Source organism: Trichomycterus rosablanca, chromosome 1 (assembly GCF_030014385.1).
Source record: "Trichomycterus rosablanca isolate fTriRos1 chromosome 1, fTriRos1.hap1, whole genome shotgun sequence".
Classification (NCBI taxonomy): Eukaryota; Metazoa; Chordata; class Actinopteri; order Siluriformes; family Trichomycteridae; genus Trichomycterus; species Trichomycterus rosablanca.
Window position 1 is genome coordinate 1,175,969 of NC_085988.1, and position 26,860 is coordinate 1,202,828.

At 44.2% G+C, this 26,860-nt stretch overlaps 2 protein-coding genes across 2 annotated transcripts in view; both read right to left on the reverse strand.

Annotated features, from left to right (window-relative positions):
- Positions 1-1,375, reverse strand: part of slc6a19a.1 (solute carrier family 6 member 19a, tandem duplicate 1) — a 30,327-nt gene extending 28,952 nt beyond the window's left edge. The window contains exon 1 of the mRNA XM_063015323.1: positions 1,171-1,375. Coding sequence (XP_062871393.1) covers positions 1,171-1,375 — 205 coding nt within the window. The remainder of the gene's footprint in view (positions 1-1,170) is intronic.
- A 1,696-nt stretch (positions 1,376-3,071) lies between these two features.
- On the reverse strand, positions 3,072-18,647 carry LOC134318407 (sodium-dependent neutral amino acid transporter B(0)AT1-like). The gene is made up of 12 exons (XM_062999318.1): positions 18,443-18,647; positions 16,008-16,148; positions 14,051-14,188; positions 13,506-13,687; positions 13,181-13,291; positions 11,735-11,847; positions 11,305-11,433; positions 10,215-10,371; positions 9,825-10,029; positions 8,903-9,062; positions 4,127-4,289; positions 3,072-3,588 (listed from the first exon to the last, which is right to left on the reverse strand). Exons 1-12 carry the CDS (start codon positions 18,645-18,647, stop codon positions 3,379-3,381), a joined length of 1,914 nt encoding a protein of 637 aa, XP_062855388.1. The 3' UTR covers positions 3,072-3,378.
- Positions 18,648-26,860: the final 8,213 nt, after the last annotated feature.

Consider the following 26,860-nt stretch of genomic DNA (forward strand, 5'->3'; position numbering starts at 1 on the left):
CTGTTACGGTACCGAATAGCGGACAGCTAGAGTCATCGCGTTAGCCGAGCATGCTATTCCATGAACTATGGAAGCCCCAAAGGGTCAAAACACACTCACAATGTTTGCTGATGGAGAAATTCTAACCTACAATCTGACATTTATATGAAGTCGAGGGTCTCTGCTGGATAGTATTACTGCCTAGTATGTGAGTGAATAAAACTCCCTTACAGTTTTCTCTTGTCCCAGCAGTTTTTAACATCAGTACATTTAGCATAAAATGTGTTCACTATTTTAATGTTAACATTTACACAGATTTTTTTTTTAATGCGATTAATAGCGATTAACTATATGAAATTCTGAGATTAATCGCGATTAAAAATTTTAATCGTTTGACAGCCCTAATATATATATTAGGGCTGTCGAAGTTAACGCGATAATAACGCATTAACGCGATTTCAATTTAACGCGATTAAAAATAATAGTGCCGTTAACGCAAATTCTAGTTAATGTTGAGACTTGACTGGTAAAGAAATAAATACACGCTATATTCACAAGTTGTCGGGAGCAGAACACTTTTATTAACTTATTCTGTTAAGGTACCAAATACCGGAAAGCTGAGTCAAGCACGTTAGTCCATGCACTATGGAAGCCCCAAAGGGTCAAAACACACTCACTTCGTGTAGAAACGGCCATCAAACCATTGTCACAATACAACCACAGAAAAGTCTGTTACAATAACTACGCCTTATCCCACCTAAAGCACCGCTGATCTACAATGTTTGCTGATGGAGAAATTCTAACCTACAATCTGACATTTACTGCCTAGTATGTGAGTGAATAAAACTCCCTTACAGTTTTCTCTTGTCCCAGCAGTTTTTAACATCAGTACATTTAGCATCAAATGTGTTCACCATTTTAATGGTAACATTTCACATAAAAATCCTTGTTTTCTATAACATTTACACAGATTTTTTTTAATGCGATTAATCGCGATTAACTATATGAAATTCTGAGATTAATCACGATTAAAAATTTTAATCGTTTGACAGCCCTAATATACTGTATATATATATATATACACACACACACACATGCTGGAACAGGACAGGACCTTCCCTAAACTCTGAACCTCCTGCAGGAGCACCGACCCCGAACCCTCCCCACATTAAGCAGCTGAAACACCGGTACCTCCTCCGTGGCTCTGGCACAGGTAGGGGAACCTCCAGACGTTCCCCAGTCCCACACAGAAGCCCACACAGGTGAGCATGTACTGGGCCTTGTTGTCCCACTGAGGACGTTCTCCGGCCTGGACCTTCTCCATCTCCTCCAGGTCAGCGTGAGAGGGGATGCGCTCCTCCAGACCCGGGTTGGGCAGCTTCAGCTTCAGCTTCATCGTAACGCTGGAGGAACTCAGCGGCTATACGTCCTCGGCCAGGCACTGCCGGTGTGTGTGTGTGTGGAGACGTCCTATATGTGTGTACGTATAGATAAATGTGTGTGTGTGTGTGTGTGTGTACGTCTAGTCATGATTACCGAGACCTTCAGCACCTTCTCCAGGTTTATCTACACAGGTTGGATCTTCTGTGTAAAAATGATAAGCAGCTCATGAACTTCTGATCACTTCTCAGAAATATGTGCTCCAACCAGGGGGGTGAGAGTAGCCAAAAGTATCTGGACACCTTCAAATGAGCTTGTTGGACGTCCACACACCCAAATAGTGGCACCACCACCTTCTTCTTCAAGGTATTATACCTGTAGAGTGTTTACACTTTTCGAAAGGCTTTCTACTAGATATTAGGGGCAGAGGTAGCTCAGGGTTAAAGTACTGGACTAGTAATCAGAAGGTCGCTGGTTCAAGCCCCACATCTACCAGGTTGCCACTGTTGGGACCCCTGAAGAAGGCCTCGCGCACAGTCAAGGTTCCAATTCATCCCAGTGGTCGTCAACAGAGCTGAACTCGGTTATCAGGAGTGGCGTCCCAATACTACTGGAGTCCAAACTCAACATAATCTACAAAAGGCGTTGCACTAGAGACAGTGGGAGTCTAGTGGGTGGAGCTTTGGGATGTCAACTGAAAGGATGGAGTTTGAATCCCAGCTCTGCTGTGCAGCCACTCTTGGGCCCCTGAGCAAGGCCCCTAACAACGTATGACGACCCCGGGCTCCAACCCCAGCTTCCAAACGAGCTGAGAAGAAGTGAACATATATAGATGCATACATGACCAATAAAGACGTTCCTCTAGATTTTGTGGAGTGTGCCTGTGGGAATTTGTGTCAACAAGAAGGCCTGGCTCACAGTCAAGGTTCTAATTCATCCCAGTGGTCGTCAGCAGAGCTGAACTCAGTAATCAGGAGTGGCGTCCCAATACTACTGGAGTTCCAACGAAAGGCTCAAGAGGCGTTCCACTAGAGACAGTGGGAGTCAAGTGGGTGAAGCTTTGGGCTATCAACTTAAAGGTTTCGGGTTCGAATCCCAGCTCTGCCATGCAGCCACTCTTGGGCCCTTGAGCAAGGCCCCTAATGAGGAACGATGGCTGACACCGGGCTCCGAAGCTCCGCCCCCCAGCTTCCAAATGAGCTGAGGAGAAGTGAACATGTATAGATGCATACATGACCAATAAAGACGTTCCTCTAGATTTTGTGGAGTGTGCCAGTGGGAATTTGTGTCAACAAGAAGGCCTGGCTCACAGTCAAGGTTCCAATTCATCCCAGTGGCTGTCAACAGAGCTGAACTCAGTAATCAGGAGTGGCATCTACAAAAGCTCAAAAGACGTTCCACTAGGGACAGTGGGACTCTAGTGGGTGGAGCTGTAGGCTGTCAACTAAAAGGTTTCGGGTTCGAATCCCAGCTGTGCTGTACAGCCACTCTTGGGCCCTTGAGCAAGGACTCTAACGACGTACGATGGCCGACCCCAGCAGACTTAAAGGTCACAGTTTATGTACATCGAACGTCACGTCAAACCAAACGGTGTCTTTATTGATGTTGCTCTGTGCCCTGCAGTACAGTCCTACTGGAGGACGTGGAAAGGACCTTCCCCAAACTGTTTCCACATATTTAAAGACATCATTTATTTCACATCAATGCTTTCATACAGAGTTCCAAAACAATATGATCATTTACACAAACACAAGAGCTTAAAAGTCTACATACACTTTACATTATTCTACACTATATGGCCAAAAGTATTGGGACGCCCCTTCTAATGACAACAGGTGGAATAAATCTGTCCAAATCTGCAGCAACAGATACTCCAAAACCTTGTGAGAAGCTCACACAGTGGTCACTAAACGGGGCGTCCCAATACTTTTGGCCATATACAGTACCGGTTACTGTGATGTGCTAATGGTGATTATTTGAGCACTGAGTAGAACATGGTTCTGAAGGTTCCTGACGGTTCTAGACGTTCCTGAGTTCCTTCTCCAGTTTCTCGGACACGGTGCTGACCTCCTGTGAGCGGCGGCCGCCCCGCTTCCCGCAGCAGCGCCTCCTGACGAGCTTATAGACGGCCACGCCCGGGATGGTGAGAGCGGGAACGCCGGACAGGATGAAGATGATGGCGTTGATCCAGTCGGGGAAGTCCACCTTCAGGAGGTTTGGAAACGAGTCCTGTAATAAACAAAACATGAACACGAGTTAAACTGCATGTGGGAACTACTGCTGGGGTCAGGGTTCGAATCCGGAGCGGTGCTATCGACCGGTCGGGCGTCTAAATACAGACACGATCGGCTACGTCTGAGGGAGGGGACGACGGATCGGCGATGAGGCTTGAACCAGTGACCTTTTAATTAGTAGTTCAGTACCACTAGGCTACAGCATGTTTGAAGGGGTTGGGGTTAAGCGTAGGGGGCAATTACTTTTTCACACCTGTCCACCCAAGGAGATTCCTCATAACTGCTGCAGTTACGCCCTCTGCTGGCTGATCGGGGGATAACGGAGATCAGTGCTTGACTCTCCGTGCGCAATACGGCTCTCCGTATGAACCCACCTGGTGCAGGTGAAAAGAAGCAGTGGGTACTGCACATGTGTCGGAGGGGGCGTGTGTTGGTCATGAGTGGAGGTCTGGAGTAGCATCAGGGAATCGGATACGACTGGAACTTTAGTGTGTGTGTGTGTGTGTATGATTTGAGAGGGTGGTGGACGTTACCGATTCTGGGTTCCAGGTGATGTAGGTGAGCTCTCTGGTGGCGGTGGAGACCAGGTAGAAGACGAAGATCACCAGCACTATGAGAGGACTGATGACCCTCCACGTGGCCTGCCAGAAGAAGTTGGGTTTGTGTCCGATCATGAACTCGATGTCTTCATTGAACCTGGAAGAGACCACAGGGGACACGTCAGGTCTGGAGGACCAAGTTAATCCCTCCCTGAACCATGGACCACCAACTGGCACCAACTGGACTTTGGCTCCAGAGTGGAGGCTTGGTGGCAATAGACTGGATGGACGTCTTCACGCCATCGTATCTTTGTGATGGTTGGTTGCACGGATGGGTCCTGTCAAGTCCTGCCATACCTGTGCACCTCACACTGTTCTGGCCGTCGCTCAGTGGTGATCATCTTCCTTCATGAAGATGCCCTGACGCTGGCCGACACCTTGGCCAGACACCAGGGGTCACTCCTGCGGTGTCGCTGAGATGATTCCTCCAGCTTTTACGTTCTCAGATATGAATGATTGTGTTTGTAGAGCACCCAACCAGGCCGGTGGTTACACTGGAGTCCCCCTGCCTCCCTTCCCTTGTGGCTATAACAGCTTCCACTCTTCTGGGAAGGCTTTCCACAACTTTTTTGAGGTGTTCCTCAAAAGTGGGAAGCGTCCACAGACGTCTTTGGAATCACTGGGTGCAATGGACACACCTCAGACAGGACGCCAACCCATCATGAAACCTCAGACACAGCCAATCATGTCTGGAAGGCCAATATCACCATTGGGGATTCGAACCCTGGATCCCAGCTTCTGTGCCACCTGAGCCGCCTGGCATAATGGGCATCCACATTGGTAGAAACTGAGGAACCGTGGAATGGACTTGAGGAACCAATGGTGTCCTAATACTTATGCACCAACCAAACACACCTTGTAGTGTTTACTCACACTTAAATAAGGGGTTGGTGATCCAAAAAAGACTGGACATGTTTTGTTCGATCTGAAGTACCATGATCCAGCAGTGAGTGAGTACAAATGGCGTCCATCTGATAAGTGTGCTCAACCCTGGTCAAAGTCCATCTGTAACGTGATAGCACACCCTCTACGGGAACCACGGCGGACACATCAAAGCCTGAAACCTCTTCTTCACGAGAGTGTTCCCACCCTTCGATCAATAGTTTGTAGACGCCCTTTTGGCAGATTACCAGATGCAAGTCTTCCTGGATTCATCTCTATGAGCTTTGCACCTTCCAGGACCTCCAGATTTTCTTACTGTCCCCCCAAGCGCAACGCAAACAAAAGGGGTCGGTGGTGTATTTTTGGTCATTAGTTTCTCAAAAATAAAAAATAGTTTCAGTTTTCAGTTTCGTTTCAAATAACAAACAAACAGAAATTGAAAAATGGGTCGTATTTTAATTTTCCAAAATCAATATTTTCTAGGGTTAGCATTAGCTAGCATTCTAATACACCGATCAAACCTCCTTGTTTCTACACACTGTCCATTTTATCAACTCCACTTAACATATAGGAGCACTTTGTAGTTCTACAATTACTGACTGTAGTCCATCTGTTTCTCTACATGCTTTGTTACCCCCTTTCACCCTGTTCTTCAATGGTCAGGACCCCCACAGAGCAGGTATTATTTAGGTGGTGGATGATTCTCAGCACTGCAGTGACACTGACATGGTGGTGGTGTGTTAGTGTGTGTTGTGCTGGTATGAGTCAGGTTTAAACACCTCACTGTCACTGCTGGACTGAGAATAGTCCACCAACCAATAACATCCAGCCAACAGCGCCCCATGGGCAGCGTCCTGTAACCACTGATGAAGGTCTAGAAGATGAGCGACTCAAACAGCAGCAATAGATGAGCGATCGTCTCTGACTTTACATCTACAAGGTGGACCGACTAGGTAGGAGTGTCTAATAGAGTGGACAGTGAGTGGACACGGTATTTGAAAACTCCAGCAGCGCTGCTGTGTCTGATCCACTCATACCAGCACAACACACACTAACACACCAGCACCATGTCAGTGTCACTGCAGTGCTGAGAATGATCCACCACCTAAATAATACCTGCTCTGTGGTGGTCCTGTGGGGGTCCTGACCATTGAAGAACAGGGTGAAAGGGGGTAACAAAGCGTGTAGAGAAACAGATGGACTACAGTCAGTAATTGTAGAACTACAAAGTGCTTCTATATGGTAAGTGGAGCTGATAAAATGGACAGTGAGTGTAGAAACAAGGAGGTGGTTTTAATGTTTTGGCTGATCGGTGTATATGAATGTTAGCTAACCCTAACCCTAGAAAATGTTGATTTCGGGAAATACGACCCATTTTTAATTTCTGTTTGTTTGTTATTTGATTTAGTTTAGGTTTTTGAAGAGTAAAAGGAAAGACCAAAGGTACATGGAGCTAAAACCTATTTTTATTTTATAATTATCTCTGAACCAATCACAAAAAAACGTTTATATACATATATATATATATATATATATATATACAGTGTATCACAAAAGTGAGTACACCCCTCACATTTCTGCAGATATTTAAGTATATCTTTTCATGGGACAACACTGACAAAATGACACTTTGACACAATGAAAAGTAGTCTGTGTGCAGCTTATATAACAGTGTAAATTTATTCTTCTCTCAAAATAACTCAATATATAGCCATTAATGTCTAAACCACCGGCAACAAAAGTGAGTACACCCCTAAGAGACTACACCCCTAAATGTCCAAATTGAGCACTGCTTGTCATTTTCCCTCCAAAATGTCATGTGACTCGTTAGTGTTACTAGGTCTCAGGTGTGCATAGGGAGCAGGTGTGTTCAATTTAGTAGTACAGCTCTCACACTCTCTCATACTGGTCACTGAAAGTTCCAACATGGCACCTCATGGCAAAGAACTCTCTAAGGATCTTAAAAGACGAATTGTTGCGCTACATGAAGATGGCCAAGGCTACAAGAAGATTGCCAACACCCTGAAACTGAGCTGCAGCACAGTGGCCAAGATCATCCAGCATTTTAAAATAGCAGGGTCCACTCAGAACAGACCTCGCGTTGGTCGTCCAAAGAAGCTGAGTGCACGTGCTCAGCGTCACATCCAACTGCTGTCTTTGAAAGATAGGCGCAGGAGTGCTGTCAGCATTGCTGCAGAGATTGAAAAGGTGGGGGGTCAGCCTGTCAGTGCTCAGACCATACGCCGCACACTACATCAAATTGGTCTGCATGGCTGTCACCCCAGAAGGAAGCCTCTTCTGAAGTCTCTACACAAGAAAGCCCGCAAACAGTTTGCTGAAGACATGTTAACAAAGGACATGGATTACTGGAACCATGACCTATGGTCTGATGAGACCAAGATTAATTTGTTTGGTTCAGATGGTCTCAAGCATGTGTGGCGGCAATCAGGTGAGGAGTACAAAGATAAGTGTGTCATGCCTACAGTCAAGCATGGTGGTGGGAATGCCATGGTCTGGGGCTGCATGAGTGCAGCAGGTGTTGGGGAGTTACATTTCATTGAGGGACACATGAACTCCAATATGTACTGTGAAATACTGAAGCAGAGCATGATCCCCTCCCTCCGGAAACTGGGTCGCAGGGCAGTGTTCCAGCATGATAATGACCCCAAACACACCTCTAAGACGACCACTGCTTTATTGAAGAGGCTGAGGGTAAAGGTGATGGACTGGCCAAGCATGTCTCCAGACCTAAACCCAATAGAACATCTTTGGGGCATCCTCAAGCGGAAGGTGGAGGAGCGCAAAGTCTCGAATATTCGCCAGCTCCGTGATGTCGTCATGGAGGAGTGGAAAAGCATTCCAGTGGCAACCTGTGAAGCTCTGGTAAACTCCATGCCCAGGAGAGTTAAGGCAGTTCTGGGAAATAATGGTGGCCACACAAAATATTGACACTTCAGGACCTTTCACTAAGGGGTGTACTCACTTTTGTTGCCGGTGGTTTAGACATTAATGGCTGTATATTGAGTTATTTTGAGGGAAGAATAAATTTACACTGTTATATAAGCTGCACACAGACTACTTTTCATTGTGTCAAAGTGTCATTTTGTCAGTGTTGTCCCATGAAAAGATATACTTAAATATCTGCAGAAATGTGAGGGGTGTACTCACTTTTGTGATACACTGTATATATATATATATATACGTATATATACTGTATATATTGTTTCTGCATTTTCTCCATTTTTAGAGCGTCCAATTGCACGATTCCATCATGCTTCCTCTCCACCAATGCCGACCCCCGCTCTGATTGAGGAGAACAAAGCTAACCCACGCCCCCTCCGACACGTGGGCAGCAGCCGTATGCATCTCATCACCTACACTTTGACAAGTGCAGTGCAGCTCAGCGTTGTGTACGAAGAGACACACCCTGACAGCTCTTTTCTCATCTCTGTGCAGGCGCCATCAATCAGCCAGCAGAGGTCGTAATTGCACCAGTCAAGAGAGAGAGACCCCATCCGGCTTAGTCCCGCCCATATCTGAACAACAGGCCAATCGTTGTTCATGTGGTCACTCAGCCTTAGCAGGTAGGCAGAGCTGAGACTCGATACGATGTATTCAAGTTCCCAGAACCGGGGCTGAACAGGACGCACCTAAGCACAATCTGAAGTGCCAAGTCAAGGGTCTGAATACTCTCAGAGTCCATATATACCATTTTGAAAGAGTCACAAGGAAGGGTCAGCATCCCGAGAGCTTAGCATGTCCTTCAGTTCACGTCAGGGCTCTTCGCTAAGAGTTACCGATTCACCAAATGAAGACTGTTGCTCTTACCTGTCTATACCGTAGATGTACGCCACAGCTATCATCTCACAGAAGGCGATGATGAGTAGCGGGATGGACCCGGCGAATCCGTCAAACAGCGCTAGCCAGTATTCACCCGAGCGCTGTGTGAAGATCAAAGCCACGGCGAACGATCCCAAACAGACGATTCCTGGAATCAATAAAGATAAAGCGTCACTTTACCGTCTGTAGGGTGAGCAACTCTACCCATAAAATGCACTTCATGACGCGTGTTCAGTTGGTGGTTAAGTTGCTTTAATCTCATCTAGCTTAACATGGGTTCAAGCTTGAGCAGTAAATTCTCTAAGACCAGGACTGTCGTATCTGCCCCTTCTTTGTTGGTTGATGGTGTTGGAAAGTCATGACTTTGGTCAGAACTTCCATTGCTGGTTGGAACTCTTGTTCTCCACAGCCCAAGTTCCCTCGCAAAGCCGGGACATCACCAGCATATAGACTTGCCCTCAAAGGACTGGACCAAACACTTGGCTAATATGAGCAGGACCAGCATTTACTGGATGTACACCTTATGGTCAAAAGTACAGTATGTGGATGCTAGATCATAAGCTTGTTGGACATCCTAACTTAAAACCAGAAGTGACCTTTGTTGGTGACTTATAAACTTTGTAAGGTCAGGAACTGACCGTTTCACCATTCCAGTTCTTCTGTACTGAAGTTCAGCAAGGTTTGGAGATCTCCATGCTCTAACCAAAGACAACATGACAGTGCTGAGGCTTGAACCAAAGCCCTTCTGATCAATAGTCCAGTACCTTTGGAGACCAGACTTTGAGGAACCCTGCTTTACACAATCTCGGGGTTTTGTAATGTACTTTAGGCTAGTTGAGCAGGATGATGGACTCCCGACATCAACCATCCCTTACAGAAGGTTCAGCTAGGTTTGGAGTGAACGCTTTACCTGTCAGAACCTCCTTAGGCCAGCTCTTGGGAAAGATGTTCAGGTCCTGCAGAGGCACCACGACCCCTTCTATGCTGCCGAACATGGTGGAAAGTCCCAGGCAGAAGAGCATGATGAAGAACAGCACCGCCCAGAGAGGAGAAATGGGCATCTTGGTGATGGCCTCTGTGAAGACGATGAAGGCCAGACCGGTTCCTTCTACTCCCTGTAAGAAGATGCCAGAAGATGCTAAGGTTAGACATACAGCAAGGACACTGACCTGGCTGAGCTGGTGGTTTCTGGGAAGTCCAGCAGACTGAGTAGGTACCAAGACGTTTGGTTGGCTCCTGAGGAAGGTTCCATCGATAGTTCTTCACCGGTCTCACTTCTACAGAGGGTTTCAGTTCTCACCTGGCTCAGAAGAGTCTGCATGTCGCAGGTTTTCAGGTCGAGTCCCTGGACGATCGCAGGTGACGTGCTGTTGAGGATCTGAAAAGCCTCATCATAGGTGCTTTCGGTGATGTTCCCTTCTGGAAGATCAAAGGCGTTCAGGAGGGCCAAGATGTTCCTGTTTACCGACACAGAAGGAGGAACTGTTGTGATACCTGTGAAACCAGGCCAACGTGGACAGGACACACTATGTAGCCATAAGTATACGGACACCTAGTTGTAGAAGGACTTCTCAGAAGAGTGTTTGATATCAAAGCTATGAAGGAATCAGCAGGGTCTGAGGACCTGGGTGATGGGTTTGCTCCAAGCAAAACATGCAAAGGTCTAAGCAGGGTTGGGGGCCTCGCTCAAGGGCCCAACCGTGACAACCTGGCAGTGGTAGGGCTTGATCCAGTGACCTTTAACGCTAGGCTACAACTGCCCAAGATTGGCTTGGACCAACCCTTGTCCCCCTCAGACCTGGCCAGCTGATATTCAAACCTGGATGGCCAAAAGTATGTGGACGCCCCTCCTAATCATTAAATGGAGTTCCTGCGCATGAGTATGCAGCTCCTTAAAGACGTGGTTTGACTAGTCGTGTAGAGATCAGCTTCAGATGCTCTACACAGGGTCCTGGTCTCAAACCGACTCAACACTCTCTGACTCTATTGACAGAACAGGCACAAATTCCTACAGACACAATCCCTCCAAAGTGTTGTAGAAGGGCTTCTCAGAGGAGCGTTTGATATCAAAGCTACAAAGGAATAAGGGACGTCAAAATGATAGCCAGTGATAGCTCAGTGGTTAAGGTACTGGACTAGTAAACAGAAGGTTGCCGGTTCAAGCCCCGCCACCACCCAGTTGCCACTGTTGGGTCCCTGAGCAAGGCCCTTAACCCTCAATTGCTCATCGTGTTCCACTCATTGTGTAAGTCGCTTTGGATAAAAGCGTCTGCTAAATGCTGAAAATGTAAATGTAAAATGGGACGTCCAGCTAGCTTGTGGTCAGGTCAGGTGTCCCAATACTTTTGGGTATTTAGTGTGGTGTAGGATGAAAGGGCGTGAGCGTTTACCTGCTGATGCAGTCATCGAACTTCTCCGTAGCTCTGAAGCCGATGATGGAGTAGATGACGATGGCAGAATAGACGGAGGTGAGTCCGTTGATGAAGGAGATGATCACGGCGTCCTGCTCACAATTATTACTGCAAACATAAATAAACAAACATTATTTAAAGCTAACAGACTTCACAGCGGTGGCTGACTGGATGAATGGAGCTAAAAATACGTGGAATACAGGGTCTGGCTAAAAAAAAAAAAAAAAAAAAGCTCACTCCCGCTGGAATCCAGAGTTCGACTCTCTGGGCGTCTACATATTGACGTCATTGGCTCCGTCTGTGGAGGTTGGTGGCAGAGGCCCCGCCAAGGATTGGCGTCCTCTCCGGGGTGTATTAACGCATCACGCCAAGTCAGGCGTCCGAATACTTTTGGAAGTGATCTACTTACTGTACAGAGTTGTAGCTGGAGAAGGAGATCAGCCCTCCGAAAGCCAGAGAGAAGGAGTAGAAGACCTGAGCTCCAGCGTCCAGCCACGTAGTGGGGTTCGCCAACTCCTTCAGCTACACGGGAACGACAACAAAGCATGAGGAACGTCCACAAACATCTCGCCAACATCAGGACATCATTCGGTGGTTGCTAATTTCCAATAACTTCTATAACTGGAAGGCTAATGCTAAGCTAAGCTAGGCTAAGTCTTAGACTATGGAAGCTACTACCATCTATTTCTGAACTGTAGCTTCTTTAAGTTGGGACCGTTGGAAGGGTGGGTGCCACCCATTAGCAGGGTCTGAGGACCTGGGAGATGGGTTTGCTCCTGGTATCTCAGTTTACTACAAGCAGGGTTAAGGACCTTTCTCAGGGGCCCAACAGTGACAACCTGGCAGTGATGGGGCTTGAACCAGCAGCCTTTCGATTACTAGTCCAGCACCTTAACCGCTAGGCTACAACTGCGCAAGATTGGCTTCGACCAACCCTCATCTCCCTCAGACCCGGCCAGCTGAGATTCAAACCTTCAAACCTCACATACGCTAAATGACCAAAAGTATGTGGACGCCCCTCCTAATCCTCCAAAGCTCTAATCAGGGTTAAGGGCCTTGCTCAAGGGCCCAACAGTGACAACCTGGCAGTGGTGGGGCTTGAACCAGTGACCGTTTGATTACTAGTCCAGTACCTTAACCACTAGGCTACAACTGTGCAAGATTGGCTTCGACCAACCCTCGTCTCCCTCAGACCCCGGCCAACTGAGATTCAAACCTGACGTACACTATACAAGATGGCCAAAAATATGTGGACGCCCTTCCTAATTCTCTGTGAACAGATGTATAAAATAATATAGGGTGAATGATGTCGGGTGCTTTTAATGTTGTGCCAACAGTTTGGGGATGCCCCTCTTCTCTTACTGCATGGTTACGACCCTAAGGACACAGCAAGCTCTTAAAGGAGCTCCGGTCTCAACCCAACTCAACACTTTTGGGATGATTACAAGTCGGATTCTTTTCTCTTCCAGAGAGAATCGGGGCCTTGACCTCACCGACTCTACTGACTGAATGGGCACAAATTCCCACAGATAGATTCCCTCCAAAGTCTTGTAGAAAGACTTCCCAGAAGAGTGAAGGGTTTTGAAGCTGCAAAGGGAAGAGGGAGCGATTCCAAGAGGGAGCGATTCCAAGAGGGAGTGATTCCACAAAGCCCATAGTCAAGTGTCCCAATACTTTTGTACATCTAAACTAGATAATAAGGCGAGGCGATGTGTCCAGATGCAGCCTCACAGTTTGTGTGATTAGTTACAGCTTTAATAAACGTGAGAGCAGATTTTCTGATCAATACTCCCCCTGCCCTTTCGGCATCCTCACGTGATGACCTTAGTCTAGAAGGAAAGGAAGGAGTGCTCACGTCTGGAGTGAAGAGGTACTTGATGCCACTGATGGACCCCTTCAGAGTGAGTCCTCGGATCAGGAAGATGGTCAGGACCACGTACGGCAGGGTGGAGGTGATGTAAACAGCCTGGGAATGAAAGAACAGGGACTTGTTTACACCATCATGTGAGCCTTGCTCCGCTGGACCTTGGACCCGGTGAGTGACGCCGGGATGTTCTGCACACGTCAGGTTTAGGGTGTGAAATCTGCTGAAGATAGCGCACATAAACACGCGCTGGCAGTAAAACAGAGCCGGACTTTGACCTGGACACGCCCGGATCGACCTCTGAACTGTTCCTCACCTTGCCGGTGGTTTCGATGCCTCGGATGCAGCAGACCCAGAGAACCGCCCAGGAGGTGATCAGGCACAGCACCATCCACCACTGCAGACCACCGGAGTCCTGGATGTTAGTGGAGATGTTTAGAGTCTCTCTGTACCAGAAGTAATCCACAGAGGAGCTCCGGGCGCATTCTGGTACCGGGCCTGTAGGGGGAGATGGAGATCTGGTGGATCTTGGAGCCACAGTTACACACTTAGATCCTACAAGTTTTGACTTTTTGATTTTTGACCTGACCATTAACTATTGAGCTATTGAGGTCTGGCTGGTCATCCAAAAGGTGTTCAGTGACTGTGAGGTCAAGGCTCTGTACACACCTAACTCCAAACCATCTTTACCAAAACGATGGCTTTCCATCAACCGCTTTATGGAGATTCACCCCAAACCACTGGTTACTCAGTCCTAGAGAATACCCTAGACAGGGTGCCAATCCATCCCCCCAGAAGTGGGCTAGATAGTAGTCCACCGTTCAGACCCTTTTCAGTGACTACAAAGACTGTAGATGTTACCTGTCCTGTTCTGGTTGAGTGGACACTGGCTCCATGGAAGTGGATCCTGGAAGGAGTTGAAGAAGTACCACATGACCCAGGCTATGATGGTGTTGTAGTACATTCCAACCATGCAGGACACCAGCATGGACGCGATACCTGTGGAGAGAAGGTCTCAGAGATCAGAGAGTCAGACGTTCTCCATCCTCAGTGACCGCTTCATCCTGGTCAGGCTCGCTATGGACGTGGAGCCTATGCTGGAAACACTGGCTGGTAAACAGGGCGTGAAACTCTACAACCTCTGACCAGGTCACTATTCCAAGTCGGAGACCCCATGTTGGTTGGGTGCTACTGGACTGGGAACCACAGTGGCCTACAAATAGCCCCTTTCAACCAACATGGACTGGGTTCCAGTTCCAGTTCTAGTTTGTGAACCTAATTTTGAAGAATAGCACCAAGGTTCTAAGAAGATCAGGAAAAGATCCAGAGTTTGGTTAAAGAGGGCTAAAAGTGACCTTTTCGTGGTCCCCAGACAAAACGTAGGCAAAGCCAGTAGACCAACTGTGTTTACCTAGGATGCTCACCACTCATGTTAAGGTATTGGACTAGCAATCGAAAGGTCGCTGGTTCAAGCCCCGCCAATGTTGGACCTTTGAGCAAGGCTCTTATCCCTCAATTGCTCAAGTCTCTTTGGATAAAGAATAAATGTAAATGTGACCCTTGACATGAAGAACGTTGAGAGTCTTTGACCTGGAGTACACCAAAAGTATTTGGACACCTGACCGCGAGCTAGTCAGCTAGACTCTTCCGAGAAGCTTCTCACAAGACTTTAAAGTGTTGGTCAAGAGAGCCTCAGTCGGCGTTCCAGTTCATCACAGAGCTGTTCGGTGGGGCTGAGGTCAGGGCTCTTGGCTCATGTCTTTATAGAGGCACAGTGATGAAATAAATGCAGGTGATGGCGCCCTCTGGTGGACAGGTGTGGGATAGCGGGACACCTTGTATCCTACCTTCAGACGCACTATTGATTAGGTATCATCAGAGTCGCTAATCAACCTAAACAGATAACGAGGTGTTAAATAATGGCGGTTATTTATCTAATAGGTCCAACCCTACTGGGACGTCTGCCAGACTGGAACCTCCAGCAGATACAGGGCTGTAAAAAGTAATTGCCCCCTTTCTGCTTGTTTCTGTTTTGGCATATTTAGAAGACGCTTTTATTCAAAGTGACTTACAATTATGGAAACTTGGTGGTGGTGGGGCTTGAACCAGCAACCTTCTGATGATTGGTCTAGTACCTTGACTGCGGAGCTACGGCTGCCACTATCGGTCCCATGAACTGCTTCCAGATCACTGATTCCCACCACACAGTAAGGGACCTAATTAGTCTCTTACCCCTGGGGTAGCTTAGTGCTTATGGTACTGAACTAGTAATCAGAAGGTTGCCGGTTCAAGCCTAATTAATAGCAACTTGACCCTCTCTAGAGTCACTGAAGCCCCCTGGTTGAGAACCACTCTTCCCTACAGACCCGCTTTAGATCAGACACCCTGCTGATTAGGGTGGTCCAGTGGGTGGAGCTTTGGGCTGTCAATCGAAAGGTTGAGGGTTCGAATCCCAGCTCTGTCGTGCAGCCACTGTCAGGCCCTTAACCCTCTCAGGTCCAGGGGCGCTGGACAATGGCTGACCAGACTTTCAGTGTACTGTACACATATAGCAGTTGTAGCCTAGTGGGTAAGGTACTGGACTAGTAATCAGAAGGTTGCTGGTTCAATCCCCACCACTGCCAGGTTGCCACTGTTGGGCCCCTGAGCGAGGCCTGTCACAGGACTGTAGGTCACCCTGGATAGAAGCGTCTGCTAAATGTCGGAAACGTAAATGTAAACGTATCTACGTTGTTTTTTGGGAAGTCTCCTGTTTCCTGGGTTTGCAGATAACTGCTCTCGCTGTGGTTCGGTGGAGTCCTGGAGCACTAATACTCACCCACTCCGGATAGGTAGGGGTTGATGGACCTCCAGACCCCCACGCTGCCCTTCCTCAGTCTCTGTCCTATAGCGAACTCCAGGTGTAGCAGAGGAATCCCCTCCAGGACCAGCAGCAGCAGGAACGGGATCATGAACGCCCCTGTAGATACACGTCCCAATACTTATGAGCGCCCGCGAATACCACCAAGCTAAGTGTAGCATAGCATAGGGATCAGTTCAGCAGTTAAATTAGTGATTAGCTTAGTGTAGTGTAGGGAATGTTTAACTATAGCAGTTAGTTTAGTGATTAGTGCTAATTCTCACTACAGTGATGCTAGCAGTAGATTTCTATATAAATCATTAACACGGACCTTGAGAATTTCAGCATGTTATTAGCTGTTTATTACTCTTAGCGTTAGCCGCTGGGTGAAGCTGTGTTGGGAGAGTTAGCATGATTGAGTTAGCACACTTAGCTCGTTATCCTTCCTGTTATCATGACAGAATGAAACTCTTATCAGACGCGACTGATTATCTTTATATCTGTATATATTATATATTATATATCCTGTATTTATATATAACCACGATGTTAGAGACGCTCGGTCACATGATCCAAACTGATCATTATATAAAGTAAACATTTATAGTTATATAGTTTATATTATATAATTCATTATTCAAGATTAGAAGCTGATATATATAATATAAAATAAATATAATATAATATAAAATAAATATAATACAATATAAAATAAATATAATATAATATAAAATAAATATAATATGATATAAAATAAATATAATATAATATAAAATAAATATAATATTATTTAAAATAAATATAATATAATATAAAATAAATATAATACAATATAAAATAAATATAATATAATATAATATAAAATAAATATGATATAATTTAATATAATAATATAAATATATAATATAATATATTATAATAAATAATATAATATAAATATATAATATAATATAATAAATAATATAATATGATATAAAATAAATATAATATAAAATAAATATGATATAATATAATATAATAATAAAATATATAATATAATATAATATAATAAATAATATAATATAAATATATAATATAATATAATAAATAATATAATATAAATATATTATGTAATACAATAAAATATAGTATAATATTATTATAATATAATATTATTATAATATAATATATGATATAATATAATATAACATAATATTAATATAATATAATATGATATAATATAATATAACATAATATTAATATAATATAATATAATATAATATAATATAATATAATTATAATATAATATAATATATTATAATAAAATTTAATATCATATTAATAATAATATAATATAATATAATATAATATAATATATTATAATGTAATATAATGTAATATAATATAATATTAATATAATATAATAATAATATAATATAATATAATTAATATAATGTAATATAATATAATATTAATATAATATAATATTAATATAATATAAATATAATATAAAATAATTTAATATAATATAATATAATATAATATAATTAATATAATATAATATAATATAATATAATATAATATAATATAATATAATATAATATAATACAAGAAATATAATATAATACAAGAAATATAATATAAATATATAATATAATATAATAAATATTATATAATACATATTACACAATATAAATATAAATAAAATAAATTAAATGGTAGCAGACGTGTCTATTCATTCAGTAAATACACTATAGAGCCAAAAGTATTCGGACCTTCTCTAAACTGCTGCTGTTTATTGCATAAAAAAAATTGTCCTAAAGTATTCGGATGCCTGACTGTGAACTTGTGACCTCTGTGTGACCGTTTCAGCTAGAACAACAGCCGCTCTTCTGAGGAGCTTCTCACCAGACTTTGGACTATATCTGTGGGAATTTGTGCCCATTCAGCCAAAATATGCAGGTGTTCCGGTTCATCCCAGAGCTGTTGAGTGGAGGTCAGGGCTCTGTGCAGGAGCTTGCTTATGCTGGAAGGGGACAGGGACCTTCCCTAAACTGTTGCTGTTAATCAACTCAAAAATTCAGTCAAGGTGCCGATCATTCACACACAGAAAGTTCAGTGATCACGGCACGGTAAAGCTCACTTGACTGTGGACGGTGGCACCTTTCCTGTTGTTGAATGGTTCTTGGATCCCACTTCACAATCCTCTCAGCGTGAGTCCACAGTCATGTGAGCTTCACCATGCCATGAGCACTGGCACCTTGGAACTTCATCTGACACGTTCTCTGTGGTCAGTCCAGAGCTTCCTAGACTTCCACATTCGTACAGGCCTCGATCTAATGGGCGCCATCAGAGTGGTCATATTCATATGGACACAGAGAAGTCCCCAGCAGGCGCATATGTAACCAAAATAAAGAAGAAAGAAGAACCGGTACCTCCTCCGTGGCTCTGGCACAGGTAGGGGAACCTCCAGACGTTCCCCAGTCCCACACAGAAGCCCACACAGGTGAGCATGTACTGGGCCTTGTTGTCCCACTGAGGACGTTCTCCGGCCTGGACCTTCTCCATCTCCTCCAGGTCAGCGTGAGAGGGGATGCGCTCCTCCAGACCCGGGTTGGGCAGCTTCAGCTTCAGCTTCATCTTTAGTCCCTAGATGCGTCCTCGGAGCGGAGAGAGAGGGTGCCGGAGTGGTCGGGTGAGGAGCTTCTCTGAACGTCTGGTAGGACGGGTCTATTAAAGGTGACCTTCAGCACTCGTCGTGCTTATCTGCAGTTTCATCTGAGAGAGCAGATATTCTGTTAGCTAAGCAGATAAGGCGTCCATCCTGTCTCAGGAGGGTTGATGTGTAATGGTGAAGCTCCGGCCCTAGGTTAATGTGCACACATGTGCTAACCGAGGGTAATGATGGGTGAACGTTCATGCAGTCATTACAGGCAGTTCTGGATGCTTCACAGAGTTCCCAGTGGCGGAGTGGAAATATTAACAGGTAATGGACACGCCCAAAGTGTGACACAGCCTTGGCGATAGCTTATGGAGAAGAGTACGAGTTCTGCACGTGGGTAGAGTCACTGTGACTATGCACAAATATTATCTACACAAACAAAACAAATGTGCCATAAATCAGGAGTCGGTGGAGCGTTGGCGACGACGGCTGCGATCAATCAGGCTAGCAAAGTGAATCTAGCATGCTGCGCCACATGGGCCTAGCTCTGTTAGTCATTGTGTACATCATTAACCTTTTAACCGGGTGACAGGGTGGCTATGACTTGTGGAATCCCCCAGGGATCAGTTCTCTGACCTCTTCTGTTCAATCTCTATATGCGACACACAGATACACCGATCAGTCATAACATTAAAACCACCTGCTGGTTTCTACACCCACTGTCCATTTTATCAGCTCCACTTACCATATAGAAGCACGTTGTAGTTCTACAATTACTGACTGTAGTCCATCTGTTTCTCTGCATGCTTTGTTACCCCCCTTTCATGCTGTTCTTCAATGGTCAGGACCCCCACAGAGCAGGTATTATTTAGGTGGTGGATGATTCTCAGCACTGCAGTGACACTGACATGGTGGTGGTGTGTTAGTGTGTGTTGTGCTGGTATGAGTGGATCAGACACAGCAGCGCTGCTGGAGTTTTTATATACCTCACCTCACTGCTGGACTGAGAATCGTCCACCAACCAAAAATATCCAGCCAACAGCGCCCCGTGGGCAGCGTCCTGTGACCACTGATGAAGGTCTAGAAGATGACCGACTCAAACAGCAGCAATAGATGAGCGATCGTCTCTGACTTTACATCTACAAGGTGAACCGACTAGGTAGGAGTGTCTAATAGAGTGGACAGTGAGTGGACACGGTGTTTAAAAACTCCAGCAGCGCTGCTGTGTCTGATCCACTCATACCAGCACAACACACACTAACACACCACCACCATGTCAGTGTCACTACAGTGCTGAGAATCATCCACCACCTAAATAATACCTGCTCTGTGGTGGTCCTGTGGGGGTCCTGACCATTGAAGAACAGGGTGAAAGGGGGTAACAAATCATGCAGAGAAACAGATGGACTACAGTCAGTAATTGTAGAACTACAAAGTGCTTCTATATGGTAAGTGGAGCTGATCAAATGGACAGTGAATGTAGAAACAAGGAGGTGGTTTTAATGTTATGCCTCAACAGTGTGTGTGTGTGTGTGTATGTATGTATATATTTATACTTGAATTGTGCTAACCTAATATATATATATTAAGTTAGCACAATTCAAGTATAAAGTATAATTTAATATATATATTTCATGATAGTTAATAGAACCAGTGCGTTTTTTAGCTTTTTTTAAGGCAATTTGGCTTAATTAATCGTTTTTGTGCATGCAAAGTTCAAGTTAAGAAGTACTTAGTGAGTTACGAATGGGTCAGACTACTCTTCATTTATGAACGATTTTAAGTACTACGTTAGTTGCGAAGGGTTTCGGGAAACACTCGTAAATTTAAGAATGTTCGTAAGTACGAGGTTACGAAGCACTTAGCGTTACGAACGTTTTGGGAAACGCACCCCAGCATGAAAGGAGAGAAACAGATGGACTACAGTCAGTAATTGTAGAACTACAGAGTGCTTCTATATGGTAAGTGGAGCTGATAAAATGGACAGTGAGTGTAGAAACAAGGAGGTGGTTTTACTGTTATGACTGATCGGTGTATCTGTATATCCAGCTCTCTCACCAGATGATCACAGCCCCATAGACTCACTGTGTCCGTCATCACTGGATGAGCCACAATTTCCTTGTATCAGTGAACACCTCAGTTCCTGGGCTCTAAAGATCAAAGACCAAGTCCTCAGATTTCACCTTCACCAACCATATCAGAACCATCACCCAAACAGCATTCTATCATCTTATATCCAATAAATCCAGAATCAAGGGTCTGGTGTCCCAACAAGATCTAGAGAAGCTCATCCATGCTCATCCAAAAAGATGATGAACCCTGCCACAGAGCTAAAATGCTTCAGGAACGGTTTGAGGAGCACAACAACCAGTTCGAGGTGTCGACTCGGCCTCCAAATTCCCCAGATCTCGATCCAATCGAGCGTCTGTGGGACGTGCTGGACAAACAAGTCCGATCCATAGAGGCTCCACCTCACAACTTACAGGAGTTAAAGGATCTGCTGCTGACATCTTGGTGCCAGATACCACAGCACACCTTCAGGGGTCTAGTGGAGTCCATGCCTCGACGGTGTAAATCATCAGAATAAGGTCAGTGTGATTTTTCAGTCTCTTGCCCTGTAATTTCTGATTCAGAGTTGTATATATATATATTGTAAATATATATACTGGTGCTGGTCATAAAATTAGAATATCATGAAAAAGTTGATTTATTTCAGTAATTCCATTCAAAAAGTGAAACTTGTATATTATATTCATTCATTACACACAGACTGATATATTTCAAATGTTTATTTCTTTTAATGTTGATGATTATAACTGACAACTAATGAAAACCCCAAATTCAGTATCTCAGAAAATTAGAATATTACTTAAGACCAGAACAAAAAAAGGATTTTTAGAAATGATGGCCAACTGAAAAGTATGAAGATGAAAAGTATGAGCATGTACAGAACTCAATACTTAGTCGGGGCTCCTTTTGCCTGGATTACTGCAGCAATGTGGCGTGGCATGGAGTCCATCAGTCTGTGGCACTGCTCAGGTGTTATGAGAGCCCAGGTTGCTCTGATAGTGGCCTTCAGCTCTTCTGAATTGTTGGGTCTGGCGTATCGCATCTTCCTCTTCACAATACACCATAGATTTTCTATGGGGTTAAGGTCAGGCCAGTTTGCTGGCTAATTAAGAACAGGGATAGCATGGTCCTTAAACCAGGTACTGGTAGCTTTGGCACTGTGTGCAGGTGCCAAGTCCTGTTGGAAAATGAAATCTGCATCTCCATAAAGATGGTCAGCAGCAGGAAGCATGAAGTGCTCTAAAACTTCCTGGCAGACGGCTGCGTCGACCTTGGACCTCAGAAAACACAGTGGACCGACACCAGCAGATGACATGGCACTCCAAACCATCACTGACTGTGGAAACTTTACACTGGACCTCAAGCAACGTGGATTCTGTGCCTCTCCTCTCTTCCTCCAGACTCTGGGACCTTGATTTCCAAAGGTAAAAATTTACTTTCATCAGAGAACATAACTTTGGACCACTCAGCAGCAGTCCAGTCCTTTTTGTCTTTAGCCCAGGTGAGATGCTTCTGATGCTGTCTCTTGTTCAAGAGTGGCTTGACACAAGGAATGCGACAGCTGAAACCCATGTCTTGCATACGTCTGTGCGTGGTGGTTCTTGAAGCACTGACTCCAGCTGCAGTCCACTCTTTGTGAATCTCCCCCACATTTTTGAATGAGTTTTGTTTCACAATCCTCTCCAGGGTGCGGTTATCCCTATTGCTTGTACACTTTTTTCTACCACATCTTTTCCTTCCCTTCGCCTCTCTATTAATGTGCTTGGACACAGAGCTCTGTGAACAGCCAGCCTCTTTAGCAATGACCTTTTGTGTCTCACCCTCCTCGTGCAAGGTGTCAATGGTCGTCTTTTGGACAACTGTCAAGTCAGCAGTCTTCCCCATGATTGTGTAGCCTACAGAACTAGACTGAGAGACCATTTAAAGGCCTTTGCAGGTGTTTTGAGTTAATTAGCTGATTAGAGTGTGGCACCAGGTGTCTTCAATATTGTACCTTGTCACAATATTCTAATTTTCTGAGATACTGAATTTGGGGTTTTCATTAGTTGTCAGTTATAATCATCAACATTAAAAGAAATAAACATGTGAAATATATCAGTCTGTGTATAATGAATGAATATAATATACAAGTTTCACTTTTTGAATGGAATTACTGAAATAAATAAATTGTTCATGATATTCTAATTTTATGACCAGCACCAGTATAGTATATAATAGGTAAACATGTGAATCAGGTGGGATGAGGTTCACGTTCCAGGTTTATTGTGCTCTGCTGATAGTGAATCAGATAACCAAGTGCTTTATGATGTTAAACATCCAGAGTAATGAACTTTAATCGTGTATAAACATTGAGCAGTGTTTATTTAGTGTTTATTATAACTAAAGTGATTTAAAAGTTTTATGAGATTCTGATTCTGATTCTGATGAAGCAGAGTCATCTGAAGATTTACTTTGTATGTTGGTGTCACGAACGTGAACAAAACCGGCAGACGCTTGCAGATACTCAGAGACCTTTTAATAATCAACCCCATGGTGGTCTTTAGCCCGTGAACGGGCTTTGAATTTTTATGTTTGTGTTTCTCTGTATACTGTCACACCGTCAAAATATCATTGTTGGTAAACAAGGAACCTTCTGATAGCTTAAAATCTCTAGTTTTTAGCAACGTAAACATTGAGCTTATTTTGTTTATAAGTTCTTTTAAAAACACAAAAGAATTGTAGGTCTGAAAAATTTCTGCCAGAAATACAGCCTTTATATTTTGTAATATTATACTGCGGTACTTACTTTCATACCGACAACATTTATACCAAACAAGCCAGCACAACCTCACAATCACATTTCTGCTGTTTGTTTTACTTCAAATACATCAGCATCCAAAATATTACAGAAAAGTTTTACATCTGATAAAGCTCTGCCATCAATGCATGGCATGCAATGCATCAAGCACTCGGTAAACAACACCACCGCGACAAATGTATATCAAACAAAAGCATTAGAGCTAAACCAGCACATACCTGGATATTCTATCTTCAATCTGAGTCCAAATTTATGTTCATTAGTCCTTCCATTCCAGATAAAATCCACTTTTTGTAAATGTTTACAAACACCGGCGGCCATTTTGAATAGTTACAAGCATGTTGTATAAGTTTATAAGTCAATAACACGCGAATATCAGATCGTATCATAATGAGAGAGCGCTCACAGTAATCACAAAACCTCACTCTAACAGATAGCGCTCAGAGTTTGGCTGTGAGATTGCGCAATACCGTTACAGCCAATGTAGAGACAGTATCCATCTCACCACCTAATACTTGTTTTTCATTGGAGAAATGCAAAAATATTAGCATATTTTGCTTTTGATTGGAGGACCAGCTTATATCCCGCCCCACTTTTTGCATTTAGCCTCTCGGATTAGTCTAAACAGCTGTATTTCACCAGCCGTCACCATGGATACACATTACGCACGCTGGTATGTGTGCTTCTGAATCAGTAGAGTGAGTCAAACTTTTCTCTTAGGGCTGATAATACAGTGTGAATCTATTTAAACGACTCAGTTCGTGAAAAGTTCAACCGGCTGCTTGTATTTTGTTACAAATCTAGCGGTTTGTATATGTGTGTGTGCGCTGGGGGAAGGGAGCGCTTACTGGCTCACTGTGAGAGTTCATCACTCCAAAAAACACTCAAATGTTATAAATAATGACTTTATAAAGTATAAATAATGCATTTTACACATTTTATCTGCAGTATAATCTGTTTATTGTCAGTTAGAAAGCTTTGGAAAGCTTTGGAGAGCAGTAAAGTGTGATGCCACTCCAGGTGCAATAACTCAAAATCAGAATGAGTTAGAGGTCTAAAATTTGGGCCTGTGACAGAAAACCCCTTTGGCTACAACTCTATATATGTTCTGTAGATGGTCTGCAGACCTGCAGTCCTACTTATACTCACTGAAACTTTGGCTTTAAAAAAAAATGTAAAAAGCGCCTACATTTTGGGGTGTTTTTGTCATCATTTGATCATTGTAACATAACATCATGGCATTTGGCTGTGTTTTTCTGATACTTTAAAGGGTTTTCTATAACACTGAAGTATAATTTTTGTGTTATCTTATAAACTTTCTGAATGAGAAGCCTTAGAAACTAGGTATGTCTTTCAGGCGGAAAATGCACAAAAATAGGCCGGACTAACAAGGGGTTGTACAGAAGGACGATCCAAGGCAGAGTCAAAAACAGGCAGAAGTTCGGCACGTAAATCATCAACAATAACAGTCCAATGGGAAAACCGAAGTCGTAGTCAGAAACAGGCGAAATGGGTCATACACAAAATTGCAATCGATATTCAAAACCGCTCAGTATGCAGGACAAACACGGCAATACCTCGCAAAGTTTCACAGTTCTCTTATATAGTCTTTACTAAATTAGCTTCAGGTGCTAATCAATACACAGGTGACGTAGATTCCCTCGGCGCTGTCCAATTGGCCGACTGCGTCACCTGTTCACCCACTGACTCCTGGGAAATGCAGTCCTGTGCATTCTGATAGTCAGTGGTATCTTTAGAATCCACAGGAGGTTACAGTACCCCCCTCCAAAGAGTTCGGTACGGCCGAGACCCGAGGACGACCGCGACGACCACCAAACCTCCAGATCCTTGACGGGGCCGCCCCCGAGGGCGTGGGCCTGGCTTATTTGGGAACCTGTGGTGAAATTCACTGATAAGGCTTGGATCCAAGATATCTTGGGCCGAGACCCAACTCCTGTCCTCAGGTCCATAGCCTTCCCAATCAACCAGGTACTGCAGTCGATTTGCCCTCCTTCTGGAGTCCAGCAATCTGTGCACTGCATACACCGGTGACCCCTCAAGACTTACTGGAGGAGGTGGTGAATCATCCGGCGTAGCCTCGTCCAATGGGCCCGGAACAACCGGTCTGAGGAGAGACACATGAAACACTCTTGAGACTCGATACTGCTTAGGTAGATCAAATTTATAAGTGACTTCATTAATAACCTCCATGATTTTAAATGGTCCAATAAATTTAGGCAAGAGTTTTCTACTTCTTTCCGCAAACCTGAAGTCCTTAGTTGAAAGCCATACTTGATCTCCAGGTTGATAAAATGGGTTGTCACCTCTATGCTTGTCGGCCTGTTTTTTGTTCCTCTGCAAAACCCTCTCTATACGTTGATGGGTGGCCTCCCAGACCTCTTCACTTCTTTGCATCCACTCATCCACAGCCGGTACCTCCGTCACCCCTCCAGTCCATGGTGCAAGCGGGGGCTGACACCCTAGTATACGCTGAAATGGTGTTATACCAGTGGCTGAGCAAGTTAAAGAGTTTTGCGCAATTTCTGCCCAGGGCACGTAACGAACCCAGTCTTGCTGGTTGTCATGACAGTACATTCGTAAAAATTTCCCTAACTCCTGATTTACCCGTTCGCATTGTCCATTAGTCTGTGGGTGATAACCAGAAGTTAAATTAATATTCACTAGATGCTCAAAAAATGCCTGCCAAACTCTTGAGGTAAACTGCGACCCTCGGTCTGACAGTATCTCTTCAGGTACACCATATAGTCTAAACACATAATTAAATAACACTTCTGCGGTTTCCCATGCAGTAGGAATCTGTTTTAACTAGATGAACCGCACTCCACGTGAAAATCTATCGACAACTGTTAATATAGTTGTAAACCCCTGTGATGGGGGCAAATCAGTTACAAAATCAACCGCAATATGTGACCACGGACGCGCTGGAACAGGAAGAGGAACAAGCTTACCAGCTGGCAACGTTCTAGGAGTTTTGCACTGCGAACACAAAGAACATGATGCTATAAACTTGTGAATGTCACTTCGCATGGTCTCCCACAAATATTTGCAAGCAATTAGTGAACAAGTACGTGCCTCCCCAGGATGACCAGAAGTAAGAGAAGAATGAGCCCATGAAATAATCCTACTTCTGCATTTTTGCGGCACATACTTCTTGTCCCCGGGGCATTCAGATGGGACTGACCTGTTAGCATTTTCCTCATCAATCTCATCATCGATTTCCCAGCGTATGGATGCTAAGAGACAATTTGCCAGCAATATACCTTCTGGAGATGAGTTCCCCTCCTTAGTCTCAGCATTGTCAAA

Bases quoted from the DNA above. Each gene is read 5' to 3' on its own strand.
- LOC134318407 (XM_062999318.1), bottom strand. From the start codon at position 18,647: ATGAAGCTGAAGCTGAAGCTGCCCAACCCGGGTCTGGAGGAGCGCATC. The intron at 13,292-13,505 runs GTGAGGAACAGT...TTTCATTCCCAG, and splicing joins GCATCGAAACCACCGGCAAG to GCTGTTTACATCACCTCCAC. The intron at 10,030-10,214 runs GTGAGAACTGAA...ATCTTCTTACAG, and splicing joins TGCAGACTCTTCTGAGCCAG to GGAGTAGAAGGAACCGGTCT.